The sequence below is a fragment of the Mastigoproctus giganteus genome, chromosome 3 (genome assembly GCF_048544385.1).
Source record: "Mastigoproctus giganteus isolate SK-2022 chromosome 3, ASM4854438v1, whole genome shotgun sequence".
NCBI classification, from domain to species: Eukaryota; Metazoa; Arthropoda; class Arachnida; order Uropygi; family Thelyphonidae; genus Mastigoproctus; species Mastigoproctus giganteus.
Genome location: NC_143577.1, coordinates 216,468,821 through 216,494,847, shown reverse-complemented (window position 1 = coordinate 216,494,847; position 26,027 = coordinate 216,468,821). Strand labels below are relative to the sequence as shown.

At 37.4% G+C, this 26,027-nt stretch overlaps 1 protein-coding gene across 1 annotated transcript in view; it reads left to right on the top strand.

Moving 5' to 3' along the window:
• Positions 1 to 671: 671 nt before the first annotated feature.
• LOC150088710 (glycine receptor subunit alphaZ1-like) overlaps positions 672 to 26,027 on the top strand; it is a 34,804-nt gene continuing 9,448 nt past the window's right edge. Inside the window, exons 1-2 of the mRNA XM_090370290.1 lie at positions 672 to 767; positions 15,342 to 15,568. Coding sequence (XP_090226416.1) covers positions 672 to 767; positions 15,342 to 15,568 — 323 coding nt within the window. The remainder of the gene's footprint in view (positions 768 to 15,341; positions 15,569 to 26,027) is intronic.

Genomic DNA, 26,027 nt, shown 5'->3' with positions numbered 1-26,027 from the left:
ATCAATTTTGAGGTTGAATAGCCAATCTAAGAGCAGTCATAGAAAAGCAAATTTCATATTGACCATATGAAATTTGCTTTTCTATGACACATTTATTACAGGAAATTTATAATTATATTTTATTTGTCATAGCAATATAAATTTTCTTCATTTACGTTATCAGACTTACAGTAACTTGTTTAATTTTAAAACTAGCATAAAATTTCCTTTGCCTTTCTATTTTTCACAAGCAGTCTTGAAGTAATATACTCAACGTGATGAATGCATTTATTTTGACTTACATAGTTCTTAAAAGTTCGCAATCATTGAAAAAAAGTTAACGTATCAAATCTACTTCTGTTTAATTTTCAGATACGTTTCAGAAACGAGGAAAGCGTTTTCTGGATAAATACCAGTACAGTAGAATTTGGGTTATCCGATATTTCGATTACCTGAAATTTTTTTTTTCGAAGTCTTTTTTGCTTTTGTTTTCCCTTAGTTTCACTCAAAGAGATTTGCACAGTTATATTTAATTGTACGGAACAAAACTATCACATGAATACGATAAACATATCGCGCGATGATCAGCTGACCAACAAAGATCCGATTCAGTTATAAGAACAAATAGTAAGAATGCAGCAGGAATACAAAATGCAAAATGCAAAAAAAAAAAAAAAGGAGGGGGATAAAAGATGGCTGAATCTTTTAGTTTGTTCGAGAACGGGGACTCAAATTATGAGTCATCTTCAACCATTCTTGTTGAAGATAACCCAAACATAGTATGGAGAGTAAATTTGAGTTGAGCATTGTAATCTTTTGCGCTGCTAGAATGAACTGTGTCAAGTGGAGAAGCAAAATTTTATGCAGACTTTTATCCTTCGTTTCCCATAATAGAACAATTTGGTATAACTAATAAGTATGCAAATATTAAATTTTATTTGTGTATTAAGTTTTAATCTCTGTTTGCGCTAAGGGGGCTTTCACTATATAGGGGTAATTTTATTGCTTTCCGGTGTTAATGTTCTTTCGTTTAATTTTTGTTTTAATGAATAGCTATGCTAAAGCTTAAACTGAAAGAATATGGCAGGGCTATAGCTGTTATTGTTATTTGGTTTTTAGGAGCATTAGCAACTAAGGCCATATTGAGGCTATAGCCTCAACCTACGGGGAATTCACTTGACGTAATGGTTAGTGCAATAGCATCATTGTTATGCGTGAGAAGTGAGAGAATGACCAAAATAGTGAAAATGGCATAGTTTTATGAAATCTCATATTGTAAATACCTTCACAATGAGTTACCTGTTGTTGCACCACCTCGATTAAGTAACGCTTCGCCAGTGGAGAAGACAATTGTTGCTTATTCTCAGTGGATACCACCACCCGACGATCTTTTCAAGACTGTTTGGCAAAATCAGGCAACTCGTTGTGAAGGTATTCACATGCGATACGATAAAAACGATGCCTTTTTCACTATTTTGGTGATTCACGTACGGATATCAATGATGTTATTGCACTAACTATTACGTTAAGTTTAAAAACTTAAATTAACTTTGCGAATCCAGCCTTATACTTTATTACATACATTGAAATGCTGCATTTATGACTTATATATGCATAATTTTTTTATTATTCTTGATGAAATAGGTGGGCCTGTCCAGGTGTTTGTGAAGATCAGAATTCAGAATCTCCTCTCTGTAGAAGAATCAGCGATGGTAAATATGCACTTCCTAATTACACACACACACACACACACACACACACACACACATCTGAAACACGTTTTGAACGTTTCGCACTAGACAGGATGATATACACTACATTATCAGAAGTAACCGGACACCTTGCATTTTTCAATGAACCTTGTATTGATACAAAGTTTAATAACGTGTAAGACTGACTGCCTTTGGCCTTAACTACACATTGTATCTCTGTCGATATACTCCGAACCAACTTTTGATAATAGGAAGGCAGTATTTTGGTCCAGTCCTTTCATACAACGATCAATTCAGCTACTGATTGTAGAAGAGTTGGCTTAGCTCGAAGCTGACCTTCCATAGTTCATCTCAAAAGTGTTCAGTGGGATTCATGTTGGAGCTCTGAGCGAACCAGTGAAACTTTTGCACGCCCATGCGTTCAAGCCGAATCACTACAGGTTGTGCATTATGACATAGGGCGTTGACATGCTTAAAAAGAAAAGGGTCCTTCCCCATACTATTGCCACAGTGCAGGAAGAGCGGAATTGTCTAGTGGCGCGCAAACTTATTTCACTCGCGACTCCCTTTATTAAATATAAAATTGACGCGACCCCTCAATGTAAACCCCGAGGTAGGATGACCAGATTTTTAGAAAACAAAAATGGCATTTTATAAATTATGTAGTAGAAAATTATATTCGAATACTAAGGAAGGAATAAAAAAATTGTCTCCTTTTTAATTTACATATTAAAATAATTGTTTAATATTTTAATTGAATACAGTATAGCAAAACACAATAATTCAAATTCTTCAATTAAAATTACAAAACAAAACAATTAATAAAAGGATGAGCCTGGATAACTGATAATATTTGGTGCAATATTTGAAATTGCTACTCTCATGTCGTCTTCTGGATCAAGTCTGGAACGTTGTTTTGCTTTTATAGCTGTTAATTTTGAGAAGCCAACTTCACATAAATTTGTAGACCCAAAAGGTAGCAAGTTTGTATCGTCATTTTCGATAATTCTGGATACTCTTCTTGAAGAGAAAGCCAACATTTTTCACAAGTTGGAGGTCCTGAAACGCGCAAGTAATGATTCGTCAGACTTCAGGTCGATAAGATCTTCCTTTTACTCAATGGTAATTTCGGGGCACGAAGAAATTTAAAAAACAAGGGGATCACGAATCCAATACAACTTTTTTTTCTGGAAATACATTAAATCGTTTGGAAAAATTCTTAATTAGCATTGTCAGGTGGGTGGCAATGATATCCCTAAATTGTAGACTGTCAATATTATTACTATTAACAAATTCAGAAAAACAAGGGAATGTTTCAGTATTATTACGCTCCAATTCAATTTTCCAAAGATTAAGTTTCTTTTTGAAAGCTTCTATTTTATCACTGAGTATTAATATCAGTTCCCTGTTCTTGAAGACTTAAATTTAAATCATTAAGTTTTTCAAATACAGGGTGTTTCAGTTAAACGTTTCAGAACTTCTAAGAGGGGTAGGGTACATCCTGACAACCCGAAATCATATAGCAATGTGGGGTCGGAAATGCTTTCCTGAAGCGGTGTTGTACACAGAAGCACAATAAAGAAAAGAGACCGTAAGTGAGAAATCGTTTTAATAATACATGAAAAGAAGCAAAAGGTACATGGATTAAAGTAAGTATTCGAAGTTTCTTCCACGGGCTACAATGCACGCCTCACATCTCCGACGCATGGACATCCGAACATTCTGGAATACTCCAGGCGAATTTCGAATTTCTTCGGCAGCTACTGCGATTCTTGCAACCAGCTCCTCAGCATTGTCAACAGGGGTGTCATAAACTAGCGATTTCATATGACCCCAGAAATAAAAATCAAGACATGATAGGTCGGGTGACCGAGCAGGCCAACGCACGGGACCACCACGTCCGATCCACTGTTGACCAAATGTGACATCCAGGTAGTTACGAACATCTCCGCTATAATGGGCAGGGGCTCCATCGTGTTGGAACCACATTGTCTGTTGCGTCGATGCAGAAATCTGTTCATCTCTCAAAAGTTGTGGCAATACTTGCTGCAGAAAGATCAAGTAGATAGGTCCGGTTAGACGACATGGTAACAGGTAAGGTCCGATGAGGTGATCTCCCATAATACCGGCCCATACATTGACCGAAAATCGAATCTGTGCTGCACGACGTTGTATTGCATGCGGGTGTCGACCGCCCAGATATGGTCGTTATGCGTGTTGAAAATTCCTTCCCTTGTGAAGGATGCCTCATCGGAAAACAACACTTCAGCAGGAAAAAGGGGATTTGTAGCACATTTTCCAAGGTACCACTGTGCGAAAGCAATACGAGGTGCATAATCCTCCGGTTGCTGTGTCTGGACACGCTGCACGTGAAACGGATGCATGTCTTGTTCTCGGAGAATCCTCCAGACGCTGCAATGGGAAACCCCGACTGCGTTTGCTAGACTTCGTGTACTCGTTCTTGGATTCCCCTGTACATGCTGCAGCACATTCTGTTCGACGGCTGGAGTCCGTGCTGTTCTTACCCTGTCCCTGTCAGCTCTTTCAAATGAACCTCTCTCAGCTAACCTCTGGTGCAGTCTTGCAAAGAAATTATGACTGGGAATACGCCTCGTCGGATATCGTTCCGCGTACAAACGCTGTGCGGCTGGCCCACTACAATTTGCAGCCCCGTACGCCAAATGCATATCGGCTAACTCTGCGTTCGTGTAATCATCCATCCTACTAACTTGGCGTTCTTGTGCGAAATTAAGATTCCCTGCACTAAAGCTCGGAATTTTCGATTCTGCCCATTGGTATATGATTTCGAGTTGTCAGGATGTACCCTACCCCTCTTAGAAGTTCTGAAACGTTTAACTGAAACACCCTGTATATCAACAAGGTAACTAAGGTTTCCAAGCCATTTTTGATTTGTAAACAATTAAGCAAGGTTCTGATTTTTATCCGATAAAATCAATAAAAACTGCATGTTTGAAGTCAAAAAGACGTTGCAACACTTTACCACTGGACAACCACCTCATTTTCGTATATAAAAGAAGTGTTTCATAAGCGAATCCCATTTCATTACAAAGTTAGTGAAAATTACTATTTAAGCTTCCACTTTTAATAAAGTTGATCACACTTACTGCATCTTTCAAAACTTCGTCCAATTCAGTTTGCATTTCCTTTGCTACTAATGCTTCTCTATGTAGACTGCAATTGCAATGGTTCTAAACTATATTTGGAGCAATTTCCTTTACTTCGCCCTTTAAACCGTTATTTTCTCCCGTTAATGTAGCCGCACTACCAGTACAAATCGCAACGCAGTTGTTTCACGTTAGATCATTTCTTTGAAAGAAAATATTTATAACATAAAAAATCTTCTCGCCCGTCGTTCTTCCTTCGAAAGCTTTGCAAAATAGAAAAATCCTCCAAAATATCTCCCTCATAGCAGTATCTGACATATACAATAAGTTGAGCAAGGTTGGAAATATCTGTGGATTCATCTAACTGTATTGCAAAAATTGGACTTTCTCTCAATCGATTTAATAAATTGAATTTTATGTTGTCCGTGATAACTGTAATACGCCACAAGACTGGTCTCTGGACAGAAGAATGGTTTTTAAATCGTTGCTGTATTTTTCTCTATGCATAATTGAAATCATTTTTGTTGCAGCAGGGAGAAGAAGTTGATATGAAAGCACCGAATTACGAAGCAGAATAAAACATTCGTGCAACAGACTTGCTATTTGCAGCACAATATGTCAATACCTAAGCAGAGTATGAATACATTCTGTGATAGATTTGGGTCAATTGATTCCGGTCCTCAGGCGCTGGAGTCTGCTAGTATTAACAATATGCATCTATATTGTCCATAACAATGAGTCCATAGCCAGTGAGCAAATTAAGGTATATTCCCGACGCAATAGGCAGTAGGGTTCAATTGTATCTCAGATTAGTTCGAGTTGTACATTCTCTACACCTACAGTATTGAAAAAATAATTTTAACAACAGATTTTTAGCTTTTATGTACACCAAAAATAAATTTATTTAAAAATTGCCGCGACCCCTCTGTGGGTCGCGCCCCGTAGTTTGCGCACCACTGGTCTAGAATGTCAACGTGCCGCGAGGCATTTATTTTTCAAGAAAGGTTTTTCCTTTTTATTTATTTTTCCTTCAACCAGTGGTTGAAGCCCAAATCAAGAAACAACCCCTTCTGCCAAACATATGTTGTACACATTGGCAATTAACATTCTCCGAGGATCCGCCATCAGATGATCCGCCATCGAGGATCCGCCATGGACATCAGATCAGAAAACCGTGGATCATAATTCATTACTCCTTAACACAGCATCCCAACATTCTGAGACCAATTACAATAATTGTGCACCAGGCAAGTGAACGCTGTGCATTTCTTGCTGTGGCGTTTGGTTTGTATGCTGCAGCTCTTTGGTAAAATCAGATGTTATGCAGCTCCGTACGTATCGTCCTCATAACAGAGCAAGGCCACAGGAATTAATACCAGTTCCTTTGCCCGCCCCTGAATTCCTGGTAGACAGATTTCGATGAGGGTTGATGGGATCCACGTGTCTCTCTTCTCAGCGCCTTATGGTCTCTTTCAGTCAGTTTCTACAGTCTGCATGAACGCTTTGTGGCAGTAGTAGTTCCATGAAGTTTCTGTTTGGTGATTAGGTCAGCTACCGTAACTAGCTGAAGTGTCGCACTTTTGCTGTATTGGTACGAACAGACAGATTGCTGATATGGCGAATCATCCTTTGATGACTCGCCAATGTAAGTCGCTAATTTCGACGCCTCGACTCAGCTGCTGTACTTCGTTGATCTCCTTAGTTGTAGCTTGAACGCATCTGCCTTTGTACCAATTCTTACCACATAGATGCTGGATATGGTTTATTTTTCCCAAATCACAGGGATGTCTGGATTTTTTGCCAATATAGTGTATATCAAGCAACATTAATTACATATCAGCTTTTACATTAATATACAAATATACTGTCCTCTCAACTACTAGGTCAGAGGAGTTTACATTAATTATTCTGACAATGAATATTGTTAGAATAATTAATTATTCTGACATTAACCGTATTTAGCAGTGACGCAAGCTTGAACCACGGTCCACTCAAAGTGTGTGTGTGTGTGTGTGTGTGCGCGTGCGTGCGTGCGTGTGTGTGTGTGTGTGTGTGTGTGTGCGCGCGCGTTTCTTCTGCTTGGCTATTCGGCTAATAGGTATACCCAAGATTGGCTTTGCCAGTTCAGAGCTACAATTTGGCTCTTAGGGAATGACTTTGAGATCTGACACGAATGGTCAGGATGGGAATAGAATGGCCAATTTCGGCTCGTGTGATGGCGAATCGCTGAAGGAAGAACAGCCTCTAATGCCGGATGGTTGCTATAGTGAACCTATTCTTGAAGTGTTATCTTGAAGGTCATAGTAGGACACGACATTATTCATTTCTTCAATAAAAGCCCATTTCCTTCAAATTTACTGGCATCCGCATACTCAGAGATAGTGCTGTTAAAACACACTGAACCGTATAATTGATTTCAGTTAATTGCCTGTTTAATTTTCAATTATTAAACGAATAAGTATAGCATTTAAGAGATATATTTTGTAGGAATAACATCACTGTTTTAATACAACTACAGTAAAACTTCGCTTTAACGGACTTGAAGCAGTGCCGCCATAACGTGTTAAATGGGCTATAGTCTAGGGCAACAAGTCGAAATGGGGTGGCCAACAAGTCGATCGCGGCTTTAATCTCGGTCGATCACGACGAATTTTGAACATATATAAAAAATAGATTATATGTGTATATGTAATGGGCGGCACCTAGAACGTTTGTTCAACTCTGCCTCGTATCTCTGTGAAGAACAGTATCACTACAAATGGGCCAGATATGTGGGTGACGTAGGTTTGTGTGTGTGTGTGTGTGTGTGTGTGTGTGTGTGTGTGTGTGTGTGTGTGTGTGTGTGTGTGTGTGTGTGTGTGTGTGTGTGTGTGTGTGTGTTCTGTTGTTATGTCTGGCCGCTTGACTACCCAGAAGCATCAGTCACCTGGACAGATGATTCTAGGTACTCGTCCACACCACGGGAAGGTGGGCCAGTCCCAGTAAAACACGTACTGTCTCAAAAGAGCCGCTGGTCCACCTAGTGTTGCCAGAAGGTGGGTCAGGATCCTCTGGGGGCCCATTCCAGAGGGGGGAAAAGGGAGAAGGAGAGAAAAAAAAAAAAGGAAAAGTCACCCGTGGTGCAGGTTATGAAAAAAAATAATAATAATAAAATAAAAAATATAATAATAAAGAAAATAAAAAATAAATAAAGAAGAGAAAAAAAAATTAATTAATAAAAACAATAAACAAAGTAACAAATTAATTAATAAAAACAAAACAAAGTAGACAATAAATTTCAATAAGGCCATATCTAAATGGCAAATTAAGCAGGAAAAAAAATTTGGTGCGTTTGAGGGAAAAAATAAAATGAAATAAAAAAAATAAATAATAAATAAAAAAACAGCTGCACCGGATTAACTAACTCCAGGCAGAACGCGACGAAAAAAAAAAATAATAATTATAATAAATAAATAGATAAATAATAAAAAAAATAAAAAAAAGTTTTTCACAGTGGACTTTCAGTTCGTTGCACGAGTATTTCTAATGCGTCTTGCTTCAACAAGAGTTTGCCTTCTACGCTCGAAGACTTGTGCAGCATAGTCTGCAGCGCCGAGAGGTTTTCTGGTGTTCGGAGTAGGAGATCCGGTTGATGCTCAGTAATGTTTGGTACTGCCTGTGTAAGAGTTCTTCTTATGTCTTCATACAGCGGACATTCAAATAGCAGATGCTTCCAGTCCTCCTTTTCTCCACAGAAACAGCCATCTGTTGTAGACAGTCCTAGCTGAAAAAGCTTCTCGTTGAGGGAGCCATGTCCAGTGACCAAGAAGGAGGATTCCGAGGTCAGCGACAGCCAGGACTTAACAGTTTTTGTTGCAGTAAATGAGACCTCTGGAAGGAATTTTCTAGTGATGGCGCCTGTTACAGAGGTATCCTATCTGGTCTGCCAAATGTTTATTAGTTCATTGTAGCACCTGAGTCTTTCGGCTTTGGGGTTGCTGTTTAGATCCAGTTCAATTTCAAGGATTTTAGTTGGAATTTTCTTCTTGATCCTGAAGTTTATACCTCGATAGATGATGTACAAATCCAGTGGTAATGTTCCGGCGATCACTTGAATGGCAGCTGTGGACACTGTTTGGCAAATTCTATGAGTAGACAAAAGCATACTTCGCTGGATGGTGTTAAGTTTGTCTCTCATTTTGACTAGCTTCACTCTATGAAACCATGCTCCAGCCGCATATGTCACAATAGGCAAAAAGACCGCTCTGTAGTATAAGGACAGAGTTTTATTTGAGTCCCCAGTCATATCTGGAAAATCTAATGATGGCCGCTGAAAATCTTTTAGCCTTGGTCCCTAAGTGCATAAGATATTGGTGGAAGCTCAGCTTGTGATCAATAATCACCCCCAGGACTTTCGTCTGTGTTACGATCGGGAGTTGCTTTCCAGAGATCTTAATTTGTGGTGGGCGTCTGAGATCTAGCTTGAATTTGAAGAGCATCATTTTTGTTTTATCCGGATTGATTCGTAGTTTGTTGAGCATCGTCCAGGAGTTGAGATCGGACAGGATACGATTTGCTTTACACTCTAGGTCAAAGCGGGATTTTCCGGGAACAACGACAGTGAGATCATCTGCGAAAGGCCACTATTTTACATTCATCCAAGGGTTTTGTGAACCAGCTGTGGAGGACCATATTCCAGACAAGGGGTCCTAGGACAGAACCTTGTGGGCACCCTCGAGAGGTCGGTCTGGTTACCTGCAGGTAGTTGGATTTGACTACTATCTCGCGCTCTGTGAAATAATTTCGAAAGAGCTGAGCTAGCTGGAGGGAGCACTGAACCTGGCGGAGGCGGGCCAATGCACTGTCCCACCAGACAGTGTCAAAGACGCCCTCGAAATCAACGAAGATAGCCAATTCATATTTGGATGTAGAATTTTCTATGTGGAGGACCAGGTCAAACAGAGCCTTCTCAGAAGAGCGCCCTGGCATAAAGCCATACTGTGCTGGGGAGAAGAGGTTTTGTTCACAGAGTAACTGCATGATTCTTAGTGCCACGAGTCTTTCCAGTAGAACAATGTCTTTCCATTGAAATCGGCTGAGGGTGGGCAATAGAGTGAAATCAAATAAAATGATAATATAGAGGCTATGACTTGGATTAGATTAGTCAAAATTTATGTTATTATTATTATGCACCGCACTGCATACGCTTATTACAAATCCGTTGAACCACGTGACTACTCTTGTCGCCGCGAAGCAGCTAGGCTTGTCTAGCACACAGAGTGTGCTAGACGATCGTTTTCATCAAGAGTGGGAACTAGAATACTTGTTTTGTAATAATAAAAGAAAAATGTTGCTGTTTGATTTGCAATGCTTCCGTGGCTACACTCAAAAAAAGGAAATTTAGAAAGGCACTTCAACGTACTCCATGTTGGGCTCCCTTACAGCTTTCAATATTTATTAACGATATTAATATCTTTATGGTAAATACCAATCGGATTTTCCGCCTAATAGTGACCTTAGAAAAAATAAATTAAAAGAACTTAAATCCAGATTATTCCCGCAACAAAATTTCTTCATGACACCTAATTTACAATCTAAAGTTGTAACTGTAGCATCATTTAAAGTGAGTCATCTTCTTGCAAAAAAATGCAAACTATTTTATGATGGTCAATTCATCAAGGACGCATTTTTAGAAATAACGGATTATCTTTTTGAAAATTTTAAGAACAAAAATGAAATTAAAAGTGCTATTCAAGATCTGCAATTATCTCGATAATACTGTGATGCGAAGCATCGAAAAAATGAGTGAAAATGTGAGCGAACAATTGCGTGCTAATATTGCTAGTGGTATGTACTTTTCTTTACAACTGGATGAATCTACAGACGTCAGTGATACAGCTCGATTGCTCGATTTTATTCGAATGGTTTTCGATGATTCTGCCACTAGAGAAGAACTGATGGGTATGGTTTCGTTAAAAGAAAGAACTAGAGATCTTGATATATTTAACGCATTCAAAAATTTTATTGAAAAAATTAAATTACCACTATTTAAGCTCGTATCAGTAACAACAGATGGAACCAAAGCAATGACAGGGCATCTTAACGGATTCATCGCATTGTGCCAAAAGGATGGTGAATTCCCAGATTTTTTGAGTTACCACTGTATCATCCACCAACAAGTGTTAGCCAACAAAAGATTAAATTCTAAGTGTTATGGACATAGCTTTCAAAATCGTGAATTCCATCAAAGGACAATCTCTTCAAAGGAGACTTTTCAAAATGCAACTCGATGAAAATGAACCGGATGTGATATTACAAATGTGAGGTGGTTGAGTCGGAGTAAGTTTCTACAGAGATTTCGAAATTTTCTGAATGAAAATTAAAAAAAATTGTTGATCAAAGGGGAGAGATTATCAGCAGCTACAAGATACGGAGTGTTTGTGTGGTCTGGCTTTTTTGGCAGATTTTACCAGTAAATTAAGTGATCTGAATTTGGAATTACAAGGAAAAAATAAAAATGTGGGTGGCATGATTAGTAATATTTCTGCATATAAATATCAATTTTTGGCAATGGCTAAGGATCTCAAAGAAAAAAAAAATTATCATTTTCAAATATGCAAGTTCATTTGCAAAAATATCCTGTTTTTGAATTTAATAGTGAGAAATATGTTTCTGAAATTGAGGAAGTTGTGGATGACTTTGAAACAATTGAAGACATTGTTCAATATATTTCTTATCCATTTAATGTCGACTTAGATACGAAACAAATTGAAGAAAAAAATCGCTGAGATTTTTTGCGTGGAGAAAATATTACTTGAAAATGAAATTATTACATTGCGAAACGATATCTTCCTAAAAGCCAAATCATCAGAAAAAGAAATATGTTTGTCGAGAAAAGTACCCAAATGTAAAAAAATTCAGTGAACTTTTAAATTCCTGTTTTGGTTCCACATTATCTATGTGAATCGGTCTTTTCGTATTTGGAAAAAAAAAAAAGACGGAGAATCGCTCTATTCTTACGGACTTGCATTCTTTACGGTTCGCCTTATCACAGTATATTCCCGATTTTGAAAGCGTAGCAGATGACATGAAGACACAAATTTCGCATAAATTAAAAATTTAAATACGTATGAATTTAAAATAAGAATTCTGAATTGTATTTAAATTTAAAGACAACATTTTTCAATATGTGTTAATTAACTTTTTTAATCACGTGCAATGAAACTTGAGATGGTACATTTTGATCGCGGCACATTTTGAAGAAAAAAAGTAGATCGCTTCACAAATTAAGTTGGCCACCCCTGGCCTAGGGGATATTTCCGTTTACTGGCCCCTTCGTCTTTTGTGTTTTTTTAAATATATTCCATTTTACTGTTTTTATAACAATTTCTATTGTTTTATTTATAAACAAGAAAATTTATATTTATTTTTAAATAAATATTTTAATGTTACTCACTAAAATCATGTTATTAGTCCAGGGGATCCGAATTTCTTAAGATGGCAGTACTTTCTTCGCCATATTCTGACACGCTAGTTAGGCTGATTAAAGGAGTCATATGAAACCTCGGCGAGGAACTCTTTAAACTTCGATTAAACTTTAATCAGAGTTTTTTGCTGCCACTGTATAACAAAATAAAATTTAAAGCTGTTCTGCTGCATACAACAAGTGCAGTAGAATGCAGTATTACAACATGTAATGTTTTTTTTTTATTCTATTAACAAGTGTTTTTTTATATTAATAAATAAATTTCCATTTATTTTCTAGACAGCGGAGGCCAGAAGAGTTTACAAATTCATTGTGACGATATACATACTTAGTTATTAAGGGCAGCCGGATTTTCACTGCCACAGTTCACAATGGGATGTGCAATTTTTGTGGCAGCATACGGGATCGAACCCACAACTTCCTTATTTGTGGCCGCTAGCCACAAGAACATCGACGGCACAAAATTAACCTTAATGATGAAAACTGTGGGATATTATATATATATTTTAATAATTGCGATATTATCACGAATAATTAAAATAAATCAACAAAATAATGCACACCGAAATAAACAATTCTTTATCTCTCGCTCAAGTAAACTAGAAAGTCTCAGTCGCCACATTTCAGAATTTCAAGACGGGATACTGCCGAAATACAACCTCTATGAAATAGAACCTCTCTCAATCAGTGCAGTTGCTCAATGGAGAGCTGTTTCCGCTAATAGAATCACAAGACCCTAATTTGTTGAAGACGAAAACCAAAGGCAATTAAGAATGGATCAACAGAGGAATAGCGGTGTGGGTGTGTTGAGCCATTTGCTGTTACTCATGTCCATCTGTAACATAAGCAAAGTGTACATGAATAACGTACATATTAAATTTCCAAATTCCAAAATTAGACAAATTTGATTGATTCAAACGCCATAATTTCCTAGATTATGTTATTCTTAATGTCTTGCTTCGTTAGTAAACAATAGTGTGGTAGTTTCGATGAATGTACAGTATTCGTAAGATCAATTACAGGTTGTTATTTTGATTACTGTCATTTTAGCAAAAAGTAAAGGGCGCGTGCATCTCCTAGCAACCCATGGGACAATGTAATTTCCTTCCATTATAAATACATTCTGCCTGTATATTCTGGGACGGCCAAATAGAGCTAAAGACTACAAAAATATCGTATTTTGTGGGATCACGTGGTATCGAAAAATTAGCTTTCGTAATGCCAGCCATACATGCTCTAGAAGTGTGACAAACTTCTGGAGGTCAAACACGTTCAAGCAAGTTTTTTGCTAATGCTCGAATGTGTATGGCCCGCTTAACTCTTTATTTGTACCCTCATTACTCGGCTACGGTCAGCTTGGAAGAAACCATAAAATTGACTGTTGTAAAGAGGAAGGGTGAGAGAGAAAGAACGTCCTTGTGCACGGTTTCAGAAACCTTCAATTCGTAAAGTAATAATGAATAAAATTAATAAGCCGGGAATGGTGCACTGATAATCCTCTTATGCTCTATTACTTGGAAGGAACCATAAAGCTTCAAAATGGATCGTTGGAAACACGACTCTGGAAGAGTATGGGAGAGGAAATGAAAGGCTTCGTTCATTTTATAGACTATGTGCTGTTTCATATGCCTTCAATAAGTTCTCTAAGTAATGGAAATTAAAAGAAACTGAATTTAGGAAACCATGCATGGATAGTCCGTATACGGATAATCGGGACTTTACTGCATCTCATACAACTTCAGTTTCAAAGAAGGCGCAAAGCTCTCTTTATTGCTTAACAGGAATGGATTTATAATGTGAAAAGGGGTTAGAAAGGCGTTATTTTCGCTAACTTTATGTTTAAAATTAATTTTAAAAACCATTAAAAATTAAATACATAAAAGACTTACATAAATATAATATTGCTTAAAGATTTCTTTCTTTAAGTTAGAAATTGCTTAAAGATTTTTAATAGTGGGCTATTAAAGCGTGTATATTTAAAAACATGCACTTTTCGGTCACAATCGGGTAGGAACCCGATTTGACCACAATATTCAAGATAGTTCCAGTTAACATGGGAAACGTTTAATTAACTAGAAAGAAGTGCTCCTTTCTGATTCAAAAATGGATAGATATTCCGAGAGAGAAATAAAGAATATACATTTAGAATATAAGAATATTCTAAATATAAGAATATAAGAATATACATTTCTTATAGTTACCACCTTCACAAAATGTGGTGTGGACGGCGGGGTATGACAGTCTTAATTTGGTACTGGTTGCATTCCACCATGTTTTTCAGTTCGTTTCCATTATTTATTTATTTATTGTCATTGTTTATTTGGTAATGCGATTTGGTCATATTTAGTATTCCGTTTTAAATTAATAAGATGAATGCCACACTATTACATTCTTTTAGGGTATGCTTTGTTTTCATGCTGCAGTGCTATATTGGAGTGCCATAAATCAACTGGAGAATTTGAATCATTGCGCAAAGTCGTAGTCATGTTTTTAATTTTGTTTCTTTTATAACAAGTCTTGTTATTATATTAAAAACTAATGGACTTTTATTTTCATTAAATTAAAATTCCTTAATAAGGAGTTATAGGCGTTGATTAAACTAAGAAGTTGGCCCAGCAACAAAATATCAGCAGAATGAGATATTCCGAATATAATAGAATAAAAATATAAATAAGCAAGTAAATAAATAAAGTAAAACTTCTCGCGTAATTCGAAATTCACATCAACTGGAAAAGAACTTGTACTCAAACTAAAATTATAATTTTAAATGAAGATGGATTGATTGTTCAAGTGTAATGTTTCAAATTAAAAGCTTAGTGATCCAGAAAGTCAGTAGATGGAGACACCATCTTGATGGTAGTGTGCTGGCAAGTCTTGGGGTAGTTGAATAGAATGGACAGAGAATATATACAGTACTACTCTGTCTCTTGTGTTGATATCCGTGAGGGGGGGGGGGGGATCCAAGAGATTTTTTTGTTGGATAATCAGAAAATTTTGTTTATCATTTATTGTATCGAAAGTGAAGATAAAATGTTTTCACTTATCTGTTTACAATTGCAGATGTTCTCTTATACCATAATTTTCGTGAAGAAGTGGAAAGACTCCAGATTGACATTTCCAAAGAGACTAAATCTGTCAAAAATCTCGATCAATCCAGCCTGGTACAAAGATCTGTGGATACCAGAATTCTACATCCGAAATGCTGTGGAAAGTCACGTGAGGCAATTCATTGATCCCTCGATATTTGTTTCGCTAGACGAAAACAGCACGGTTCAATTCAACTGCAGGTAAAATTTCTTCATAGATTTTTTCCCATGTTAAGTAAATAATGCCAAGCTTATATCAGCATAAAAGCCATCTCGGTGAATTACACGTGTTTGTTTCCCTTAACCCAGAGGTTCCGAAACTTTCTGACCCCCTAAAATGATAAATGAATTAGTGCGACAACATCTCCTACGAATAAAACAAAAAATTTTATTTTGGTATAGTTAGGCAAGAAATAAAAATAGTACTGTACTTTTAATAACCAAATAGTAATTTGTATATATGAAAAAAATTATAAGCCTTACAACTTCATAAAACGAAAGAGTTTCATTGGAAATAAACGAAAAAAAATTAAATATAAAATCCGAGGCAAAATATCTTTTGGAAACATTTTTAAAAATGTTGTAAATATTTTTTAAAAATGTTGCAAATATTGTTTTAAAAGCTGTGCCCTCCTGTCTTAACCAATTAGCTCTCGCTCTCGCTCGCTCGCTCTCTAGCTATCTTTAAATTGATCTACTTTCATCGCCCTTTCTCTGCTCTACTTCAAGCCTGTTGTGTTGTTGTGGTCTCGCTGTTGGTTTATGGGTGTAATACCTCTTTTTACATTTCTTTGTTTCCTCCTCACATTTCTTTTGTTTTAGTTTGTTCGCTGTTTTTTGATAATGATGCCATAACCACAGTGCACATTACTCTTATTTCTGGTCTTGTTCCTATCTTCATAAAAGTGTCTTGGCTAACATTATTCCAAGCGATCTGCAACATTTCCCATTGTGAAAACGGGCAACCTTCACTGACTTACGATCTAGAATTGGATTGGTTCCCCAACTTGTGTGCCCAGGCACATTGATGTGCCGCGAGGTTAGGAAAAACACCATCGAGTTCAGCGTTAATTACTATTTAGGTATGCCCTGAATATGCCTCTTTTAACTTCAGGTGTGACTTGAGTGACAAAAGATAAGGAACCACTGGTCTAGATGATCCCATAAAAGCTCTATTGTGTTTAAGTCAGGCGATTAGAAGTGATCACAGTATAATTTACAATACCCCTTCCTGTTGTTTAGTTGTTAGAAAGTTGCTGCACAGCTTAAAGCTATGCTTCGGGTCATTTTCTTGTTGTTGTAATATAAAATTTCTTCCACAGATAGAAGTCCAGAGGATTTTGCATTATGTTTAATCATGTTTTTATACCCTTCTTTTCTTAAAATTCCTGCAATTCTGATGATGGAACCATCACCAAGCTTGATTGTAGGTACTTTTTTCTTCAGTTGATTGTGTCGCAAACTCTATGCTTGGATAAAAATTTTCAAATTTGGATTCATCCGTCCATCGTACGGATGCTGATGGCTCTTAGTACAAGCCAAACGTTTCTTTTGATTTTCCGGTTTTAATAAGAGTTTTCGGACCGCTACATGACCATGAAGTCCTGCTTGTTTAAGACGAAGTTTTATAGTGGACGTAGACACGGGAATTTCTCTGTTCCTATTGAACTCAGCTCCGATTTCAGATACAGTAAATGGTCGATTGCGTTTAGAAATCGGTGTTATGGTCTTATCTTGTGCTGCGATTGTTATGCGCGGTCACCTGATCGTGGTTTGTTCTTTAAACTGCAAGTCTCGTTGAATCGTCGAATGGTAGTTTGTAAATGAAAATGAAACATCTAGTTTTTTCCACTACTTCTCACGAAATACCTTTCTTTACAGAGAGTTATATTACCACCTTCTTAAGAAGGTTGTAATATAACTTGATTCAACTGATTGAATTTTAATAAAAATTGGTAAACAAGGTGGCCCTATTTAAACACTTTGAAAATTAAGCAAAATGAAATGTGCTTCTAAACTTTTAGGCGGGGTAGTATATTTAGTATTAAATAATACACTCGATGTCGCTTATTATTAATAACTAGCTGTTTTTATCAGTTGCTTACTGTAATACGAAATTTCATTTCTAAATGTTATTTAAATCATGCAGTTTCCTTTGCTTTGCACTTGTTCACTTCTGCTGGGTCCCACCCAAGATTGGCTAATTTAGGTACGGTGGCTGAATTAATCGGCCTCGGGTGGGGATTACATGGTGTTTTTCTTCCGGAAACTCAAAAGTTTCATCCATAAACAGGCAAACCGACTGGCGCCTTTTGGTATAATTTTCCGCGGTGCAAATCTAATCTTAACAAATCAAAACTTTATCCTATTTGAGGATATTTTCACATATGCCCTTCTTGCAAAATTTTAGCTCTTTCGCGATAGACGTTCTAGCTCTTTGGCGATGATTTTGGTCATAGTGCTCCAATTCATATAGTGCATAATCACAATAACACTTGGAGGGAAAACCCTAATTCCTTCATCATCTTGGGCATTTAACTACAGCCTAGATTGAAGAGGACGTTTAAAAATTATCTCTGTCCAGGATTCGAACCCAGACCTCTCCAAAAACGAATAAGGGATGAGATCTTAGAACAGTGGTTACGATCATATTCTTTCGGGAGGGAAAAAAAAAAAAAAAAAAAAGGCCTGGATTCGAAACTCATCAAGACAGAAGGAATTATGGCTCCCACCCCCTCCCTCTTTTTTTCCAACCGTGACTGAATTAGTTGGTCTCGGGTCAGGGTTGCAGGGCTTCATTCTTGGAAGCTCGTTTTTTATTATTTTTTTTCCGTGAAAAGAAAACCCGTTTTTCTAACAAAACAGATTAACCGATCATAGAATTCACGAATTTTACAGACATAATACACTGAAGCCACGCATTCCTAGTTGCCTATGCGCAAAACAAGACAGAAATAAAAGTAGTAAACCCGCTACACTGCTAGAGGCCTTCCGGAAAACAATATGGAATTTCCATACTGCGTATTTTAATCTGAGAAGCAAGCTTAAAGTCTGTTTCGCCTAAGGTAAACAAAAAAAAAAAAAAAAAAAACCTGAAGTGAATAAACCACTTCACTATCACTATACAGACATTCGTAAGTACATGGCACTGATTGGTTAAGAAAAGCTCTTGAAATGAGGAAGTTTGCAAACACACAGGGTTTCAAATTAAAAGGCAGCAGGGTCAACTTCACTTATATTTCGGTTTAGGCTATTTGTCGTCTTGACCTTTTTTGCCACATTTGGGCTGAAATTTTTGAATTTCATGATAGTAGACTAGGTATTATCTTTAGATTTTAAGATTTCTAAATAAAAATTTTCCTTATCAGCGGTTTCTTTTTTTCTCAATGGGAAAGTAGTCACATCCTGTTCCTTGATTTAGTCTAAAAACATCACAAGTATAGTAGTAAACGAGCGTAAACCATTTCATTTGAAGAAGGGAAAAAAATAAAAAATAATAAATAAATAATAATACAACGGTCGGCGCGTGTGAATACGCGACACAAACTGCCAAACACGAGTGTGAACAGCGAACAACGCATACAGCCGTTGTGTTTGTTTTGTTTTTTAATTCAAATAAAATGGTTTTACACTTGTAGTAGCAGTAGTAGTGGCATGTTATGTTATGTTGTTATGTTATGTTATTTGGTTTTTAGGAGCATTAGCAACTAAGGCCATATTGCTCCGGGAATATGCGGTGGTCATTCACTGACCTTTCCGCATCCTCCGTATTTGGTGGTGACGGGCTCGAACCCCGGTCTAATCAAGAAGCGTGTGCTACGCACTGCTGTTCCTTCCCACCTGGCTATGGAGGGAGGCGTAGTAGTGGCATGTGATGCAAGAAAGCAAGTGTATGAGCTTATGCAGCATCAGCCAAAAAAAAAAAAAAATCACACCATTCCCTCCAAATGCCTGTCCAGTTCCTCCTTAAATTTATTCAACCTATCAACTTCCATAACGACAGATGGAAGTTTGTTCCAGCAATTAACCACCCGCTGGCTAAAGGCAAATTTCCGCACATCTATTCTACATCTGTCTTTTCTTAATTTGAATTTATGCCCCCTTAGGTTCGTAATCTGAACAAGTGGAAGGATCCCATCAGAATTCAGCGTGCTCAACCCATTCAAGGCCTTATACACCTCAATCAGATCACCGCGCAGGTGCCTAGTCTCCAGCCACTGCAATTTGCAGAACTTAAGCCTCTCTTGGTAAGAGGATCCCATCATTCCCCTCACCAATCTTGTTGCCCTTCTCTGTACACGCTCAAGCAAATCTACATCCTTCCTAAAATGAGGCCTCCAGACCTGTACGCAGTACTCAAGGCGTGGCCTGACCATTGCCTTATACAGAGGGACAATCACCTCCTTTTCCCTGCTAGCAAAATTCCTATATATCATTGACAAAACCCCATGACCTGCCCTGGCAGCCTGTCTGCATTGCTCAGAAAACTTCATATCTGACTGCACAATTACTCCCAGGTCTTTTTCATTTTCTACCACCTTAAATGTAGTACCACACAGTTGGTACGTTTCTCTGGGGGTTACTTCTACCTATATGCAGTACTGTACTTTGAATTTGTCAAGGTTAAACTTCAGTTGCCACTTCTTAGCCCATCTGCACAAATTATCTAGGTCCTGTTGCAGTAACACACTGCCATTACTGTCATTAACAACCCTGCCAATCTTTGTATCATCTGCAAACTTCGACATTAAGCCTGATATACCTTCATCAATATCATTGATAAATATACAAAACAACAGTGGACCCAACACCGAACCCTGTGGGACTCCACTAATAACATTAGTCAACGAAGAGCAGCACCCATTGATTACCACCCTCTGTCTCCTCCCATTTAACCATCCCTTTATCCATTGTAGCAACTTACCCTTAATACCATTCTGCTCCAATTTGTAAAATAGTCTTCCATGCGCAACAGTGTCAAAAGCTTTCCTGAAATCCAAATATATGATATCAAAATTATTTTTTGCATCCAGTTCCTTTGTCACCACATTATAATATCCTATCAAATTTGTCATACAAGACTTTCCCTTAACAAACCCATGCTGTGTCTGAATTATTGCTGTAGTCTTGTCTAGATGATCCTGCAATGCATCTTTAACCAGTGACTCCATTATTTTACCCGGAACAGAAGTTAAACTAACAGGTCTGTAATTACTCGTGTCACCCTTCGATCCCCCTTTGTGAATTGGGGATACATTTGCACATCTCCAGTCCGTGGGGACCTCCCCTGAGTCCAAGGATGCTCTCATAATTATGGCTAAGGGTTTGCTTAGTTGCTTTGCCGCCTCCTTTAATATAACTGGATAGATCCCATCCACTCCAGGTGCTTTTCTTATGTTTAACTTCAACAATTTCTCCTCCACTTTGCTCTCAGTTATTACAAAATCATTAAGTATCCTGCTACAATTTGATAATCTTCTGCCATTTTCAAACCTTAATAATTCCTCATGTGTGAATGTAGATGCAAAATACTCATTCAGTTTGTTTGCTATCTGAGCACGATCATCAACAGTCGAACCATCGATGTCTGTCAAGTGGACCAATCAGATTTATCCCCTTCCTTTTAGAGTTTATATAAGTAAAGAAATCCTTGCTGTTTTTCTTAGCATCTTTTGCCAAGGATTTCTCATATCTGCCTTCGCCAGCCTAACCTCCTTTGTGACCTGATTACAGACTAGCTTATATCTGCCATAGGCTTTTTTTTTTTTTTTTTTTTTTTTTGGTAGTTGTTGGCACATCGGCTTCTGTGGCCATAAGCACCTCCCAAGGTTTTTGCAGTACTTTGATCCAAGCCCGAGGCGGGATGCGAATCCGCGACCTTTGGGTTGACAGGCAGGCACTTTACCCACCTGGCCATAGGCTTCTGAGTCACTTGATAATTTATATGCATCCCATGCATTTTTCTTCTCTGTTACGAGTCTCATTAGTTCATTAGATAACCATTTAGGTCTAAACCTTGAAGAATATTTCTTAATAGGTATGAAACTTTTAGTAGCATCCACGGTTAATTCCTTGAATGCTTCCAACTTAGAATTTACTGTTGGTAACATCGTCAGTTGATCCCACTGTACAGAATTTAAAAACTTTCGGAGACCACAGTACTCACCTTTACGGAAGCAAAAACCCTTTCCTTTATCCCTGATGATAATTAAATCTTTAAGTAAATCCCACATCAGTACGCTGTGATCACTGCCACCTAGTGGTTCTTTTATCTGCAAATTCTTAATACACGAATGATCACTGCTGATAACCAGATCAAGAGTATTACTCTCTCTGTTGCCTCTCGAACATGCTGCTGCAGAAAACAATCATCCAATAAATCCACAAAAGTCTGACTAGTGTGTGAGTGACCAACCCACAAGTCAATATGTACTTGTTTCAGAAGTACACCGATGATGTTTTTAGACTAGACCAAGAACGAGGAACAACTTTCCCATTGAGAAAAAAATAAATAAATAAAGCTATGGTTAGCCAAAAATTTAATTTGGAGATCCTAATATCTAAACAGTTATACTAGTCCAATTTTAAATTCAAATTCAAAAATTTCAGCTTAGATATGACCAAAACAGTCGAGGCGACAAATAGCCTAAACCTAAAAATATGCAAGGTGGACATTGGTAGCTTTCAATTGAATATACGCTAAGATCAGGTTGCGTGAAATTATAAATTGACCAACTCCGTGTCTAAATAGCTCTATCTTCCTACCTGATTCAGCATGGTAAGCAATATCCAGCATTTCCTACAAAAATTCTAGTTGCATATAATTTATAAATATTCAGCTTGGTTCCTATTTATAAATAAATATATAAATAAATGGAGTCGATTTTTCCCCCCTGCTTCTTCACTTCTTATGATCATTAGAATCATGTTCACATTACATGAATGAAAATTTAATAACAAATCAACACTGTCTGGCCGCTTTATTAGAATGGAGTTTCGAGCTATATGCGGTAGTCTACACAAAAATATGTAAATAGAAAATGCCATAGTGCGTGCATACGTGCCATAGTGCGTGCATTCCTGCATACGTCACGTATGCAGGAAAGTACTATAAAACCGTGTGACCCAATTAGTGCCCAAATCAGGTTGTGGGGATTGGAGAAGGTCATGCCAACCTACAAAGGGTATGACTGTCGACGCATTTAGCAGATGTTATAGCTGTAAGACCTAAATCTTACAAATAAAATAGAAATTTGTTTTGCTAAAATAAATCCAGGAAGGACGATGGAAAGGGAGTGTTAAGTTTAAAAATAGTAAGTACTAAGATGGGATATTTAGTTTTAATGTAAATAAGATTAAAGTTTGAAGAAACACTGGATTTGGGAATGGGAAAGTTATAAACGTATGTGTTTAAATAGCAGCTAAATGGAAACGAGTAATTTCGAGTAATATAAGAGAGGTAACAGCAACAGCAGCCAGGAATACGGAGGGGGTACCTTTTGCGAACAGGCGAGAGAAGGGTTGCTGAGGGAAAGAACAATAGGACCGTGAAACTGGATTATGAAGAGTCTCTTTTGATCTAAGCCACCGTTAGGAAGTAAACAGGAAATTAGTGGACGTCCAGTGTTCGCGTCAAAAGAAAACGGCGCCAGGGTGACTGATTTTTGGGTAATTTCGATATATTTATATTTAGCAGAGAAGGCGTGAACACCAAACTGAGTGTTTTGGAGGTGACCGGCAAACATAAAAAGGTCATACTGCCGTGTAAAAAAAATAAGAAACTTTCTAGAGAAGGGTTGGTTTATGCACGAGGGAGACAGTTGTGGTGAAATGTTTTAGCAAATAAATAGAAAGGAATGAAAAATTAAGCATAGTATGGGGATTAGTTGCGAGTCTTTGTGGGAGGCGTTCAAAACTTGAGGGAAAAGGAAAAGTTCAGGGGGAGTAACTGAGCAAGTGCCCACTCTGTATCTGGCTTCTCTGTGGTCTAAGGGGAGAAGGTTTGTGGGTAGAAGTGAAAGTAGAATTTTTGGTGGTTGGAGTTCACATCTCATGGTAGCAAGATGAAGAAAAAATGGGTGGGAGAAAGGGGTAATGAGGCGTAGAGGACGTGAGTACGTGCGGACTGAAAGAGGTGATGTTTTTTCTTTGGAGGTATGGAAGAGTGGGAAACGTGTGCGTTGAAAGTTGTGCAGATATGTAAGCCAAGAAGAGAAAGAAAGCTTTGTCCAGTATCGGAAGCCAGTGATAGGGTGATCGGCGTCCCTGGCAACGTAATCACAAGCTGTGCCTGTGAAGTTTTGTTGTGTAAGGGCCTACACTTGTGTCTATGGTCCTGCTCGTTGAGAAATGGCTAGTTGTGCAGATATGTGAGCCAAGAGAGGAAAGGAAAAAAAATCAGAGTACCCAAGAAAAGAACTTTTTCGTTTCTGGCTGCGTTGCTGCCAGAAAGGACTGAGGCAAGTCATGTATCACTAGGAGTTCCGATTTACTTTCAGCACTGATGGAACCACGAGGCACTGAAACCATCTTGTTGTGCTTCGACAGTAAAGGATGATAAGGAGGTATAATGGTGTGAGGAATACTTTCGTGGCATACCTTCGTTTCCTGATCTCACTGAGAGGTACCGTGAGTACCAGAGCATACTTGAATATCGTTGCGGATATATCCAAAAATGCTTCTTGTTTAAACCCCCTCCCTTTATGGACAGGTGTACTTTCAAGATGATAATGTGGCCATCCAGTGTGGTTTTAGGAACTCGAGGCATCTGTCCTGTGCATCTCAATCCGAAATTGAAAAGGCGTGTTTGTCAGCAAAATCCTCTGCTCACGTCACTCCAGAAATTGAGGACAGTTTTGTTACATGCGAAGCCACAATATTCCTCCTGTCACTTTTCATCACCTTGTACACTCCATGCCACGTCGTGCTGTAGCAGGGATTTCGGTCAACGTTGGTCCAACATGCTATTACCTCGTGATATTAATAAAGTAGTTAACTCGGCCACCTAGGACACCCAAGTAACTAACAGCTTTTTTTTGAGACTTTCGAGGCGATAACGAGTTCCAGTTGAAATGTCGTCATTGTCAGAGCAAATTTGTCAGAATAGTTGAGTACAGAGCCTGCTTCATTTATTCATTAGTCATTAAGTGTAATAGAAATCCCCCGATAAATCTTACAATTTAAGCTCAAACCTCATACCATGGAGTTAATATCAATGATCTCGTAATCCAGAATATCCTACGTATGCCTTTCACAGAACATTTAAAAAATGTTGTGTGAAAAATTTTATAATGAGAAAACTTTTATACTCTGTAATACACAATTTACTTATACAACATATTTTCAGTTTCCGTGGAAAGAGGCCAAGAATAATAACCGCATTTAGAAAATCGAGTAACTTCTATATGGTTTTCTTTCTTTACTGGTTTGTGAGTTCAATAAATATCAGATCCATTTAATCAAAGAAATACTAGTTTTCTTGTGTAACCGAAAGGACTTATGAAAATTTCTGCAAAATACTTTTAATATAAGGAAATCATGTAATGCATTCAGTTCGCCAAATAATGGTCAGACCCTTCGATGGCAAACTTTTATCATAGGACAAACCATCCTTTATTGAATTTTTTTTTTAACTGGATAACATTATTATTACCACAAATCACGAGAAGCATACTTTGTGATTTGTGTAATTAAATGGAAATTTTTTACAAGTCGCTCAAACGCATATAAGTAACATAATAACATATTATACAGGTCATAAAGCCCTGCACCGGTTTCAAATTGCAATAACTAAAGTTATACAAATGATAGAACCATTTAGTAAAAATTATATGAAAGTTAAAGTCTTAAAGCTTTTTATATAATAATTTCAGGATGAAATTATTATATAAAATTTGATTTTTATTTTGTTCTATTTATATTTTATATTTTATCAATTTCTCTTTTATTTGCAGATACTGAATGACCCCAAATGGCAACAATTGAAGCAAAAGTTAACTGCGTGCTTTGGCTTGCACAGTTTAAATCAATAACAGCTGTGAGAAGAAAGTTCACTACTCATTATAAAAAAGATGCACCCCATAAAAATTCAATAAGTAAGTGGATGAAAATTTTTAAAGAAACTGGAGCAGTTAATGACAAACCACGATCTGGGAGACCCCGAATGATGGCGGCCATGTTGAAGTGTGATAATTAAAAACTGCATTAGGAATAAAACTTTAAGACTTGAACTTTCATATAACTTTTACTAAATAGTTCCATTATTTGTATATCTTTAGTTATTAAAATTTAAAACCGGTGCAAGACTTTATGACCACTCTGTATTATTGATATCATAATAATTATTGAGATTATATGATCAAGTAACATAATATTGAGTAACTTATATTGAATATCTAATCAAAACTGTCTTAATGTTGATGGAGCACATCTCTATGAATAAGAGCGTCATAGTTGAAAGTGACCACTCCCTTCCTGCACGCACAATAAGGCAAACTTGCAGAAACATGTGCAAGGTCTCACGAGTTATGTCATCAATGGCCAGTGCAAAGTTTTGTTTCAGTATGTCCAAATTCTGGGATTGTTAAAGTATGCTTTTTTCCTTTAATTATTCCCATAAGATGACGTCAAAGATTTGTGTGTATTACACTCTATCCAAAGA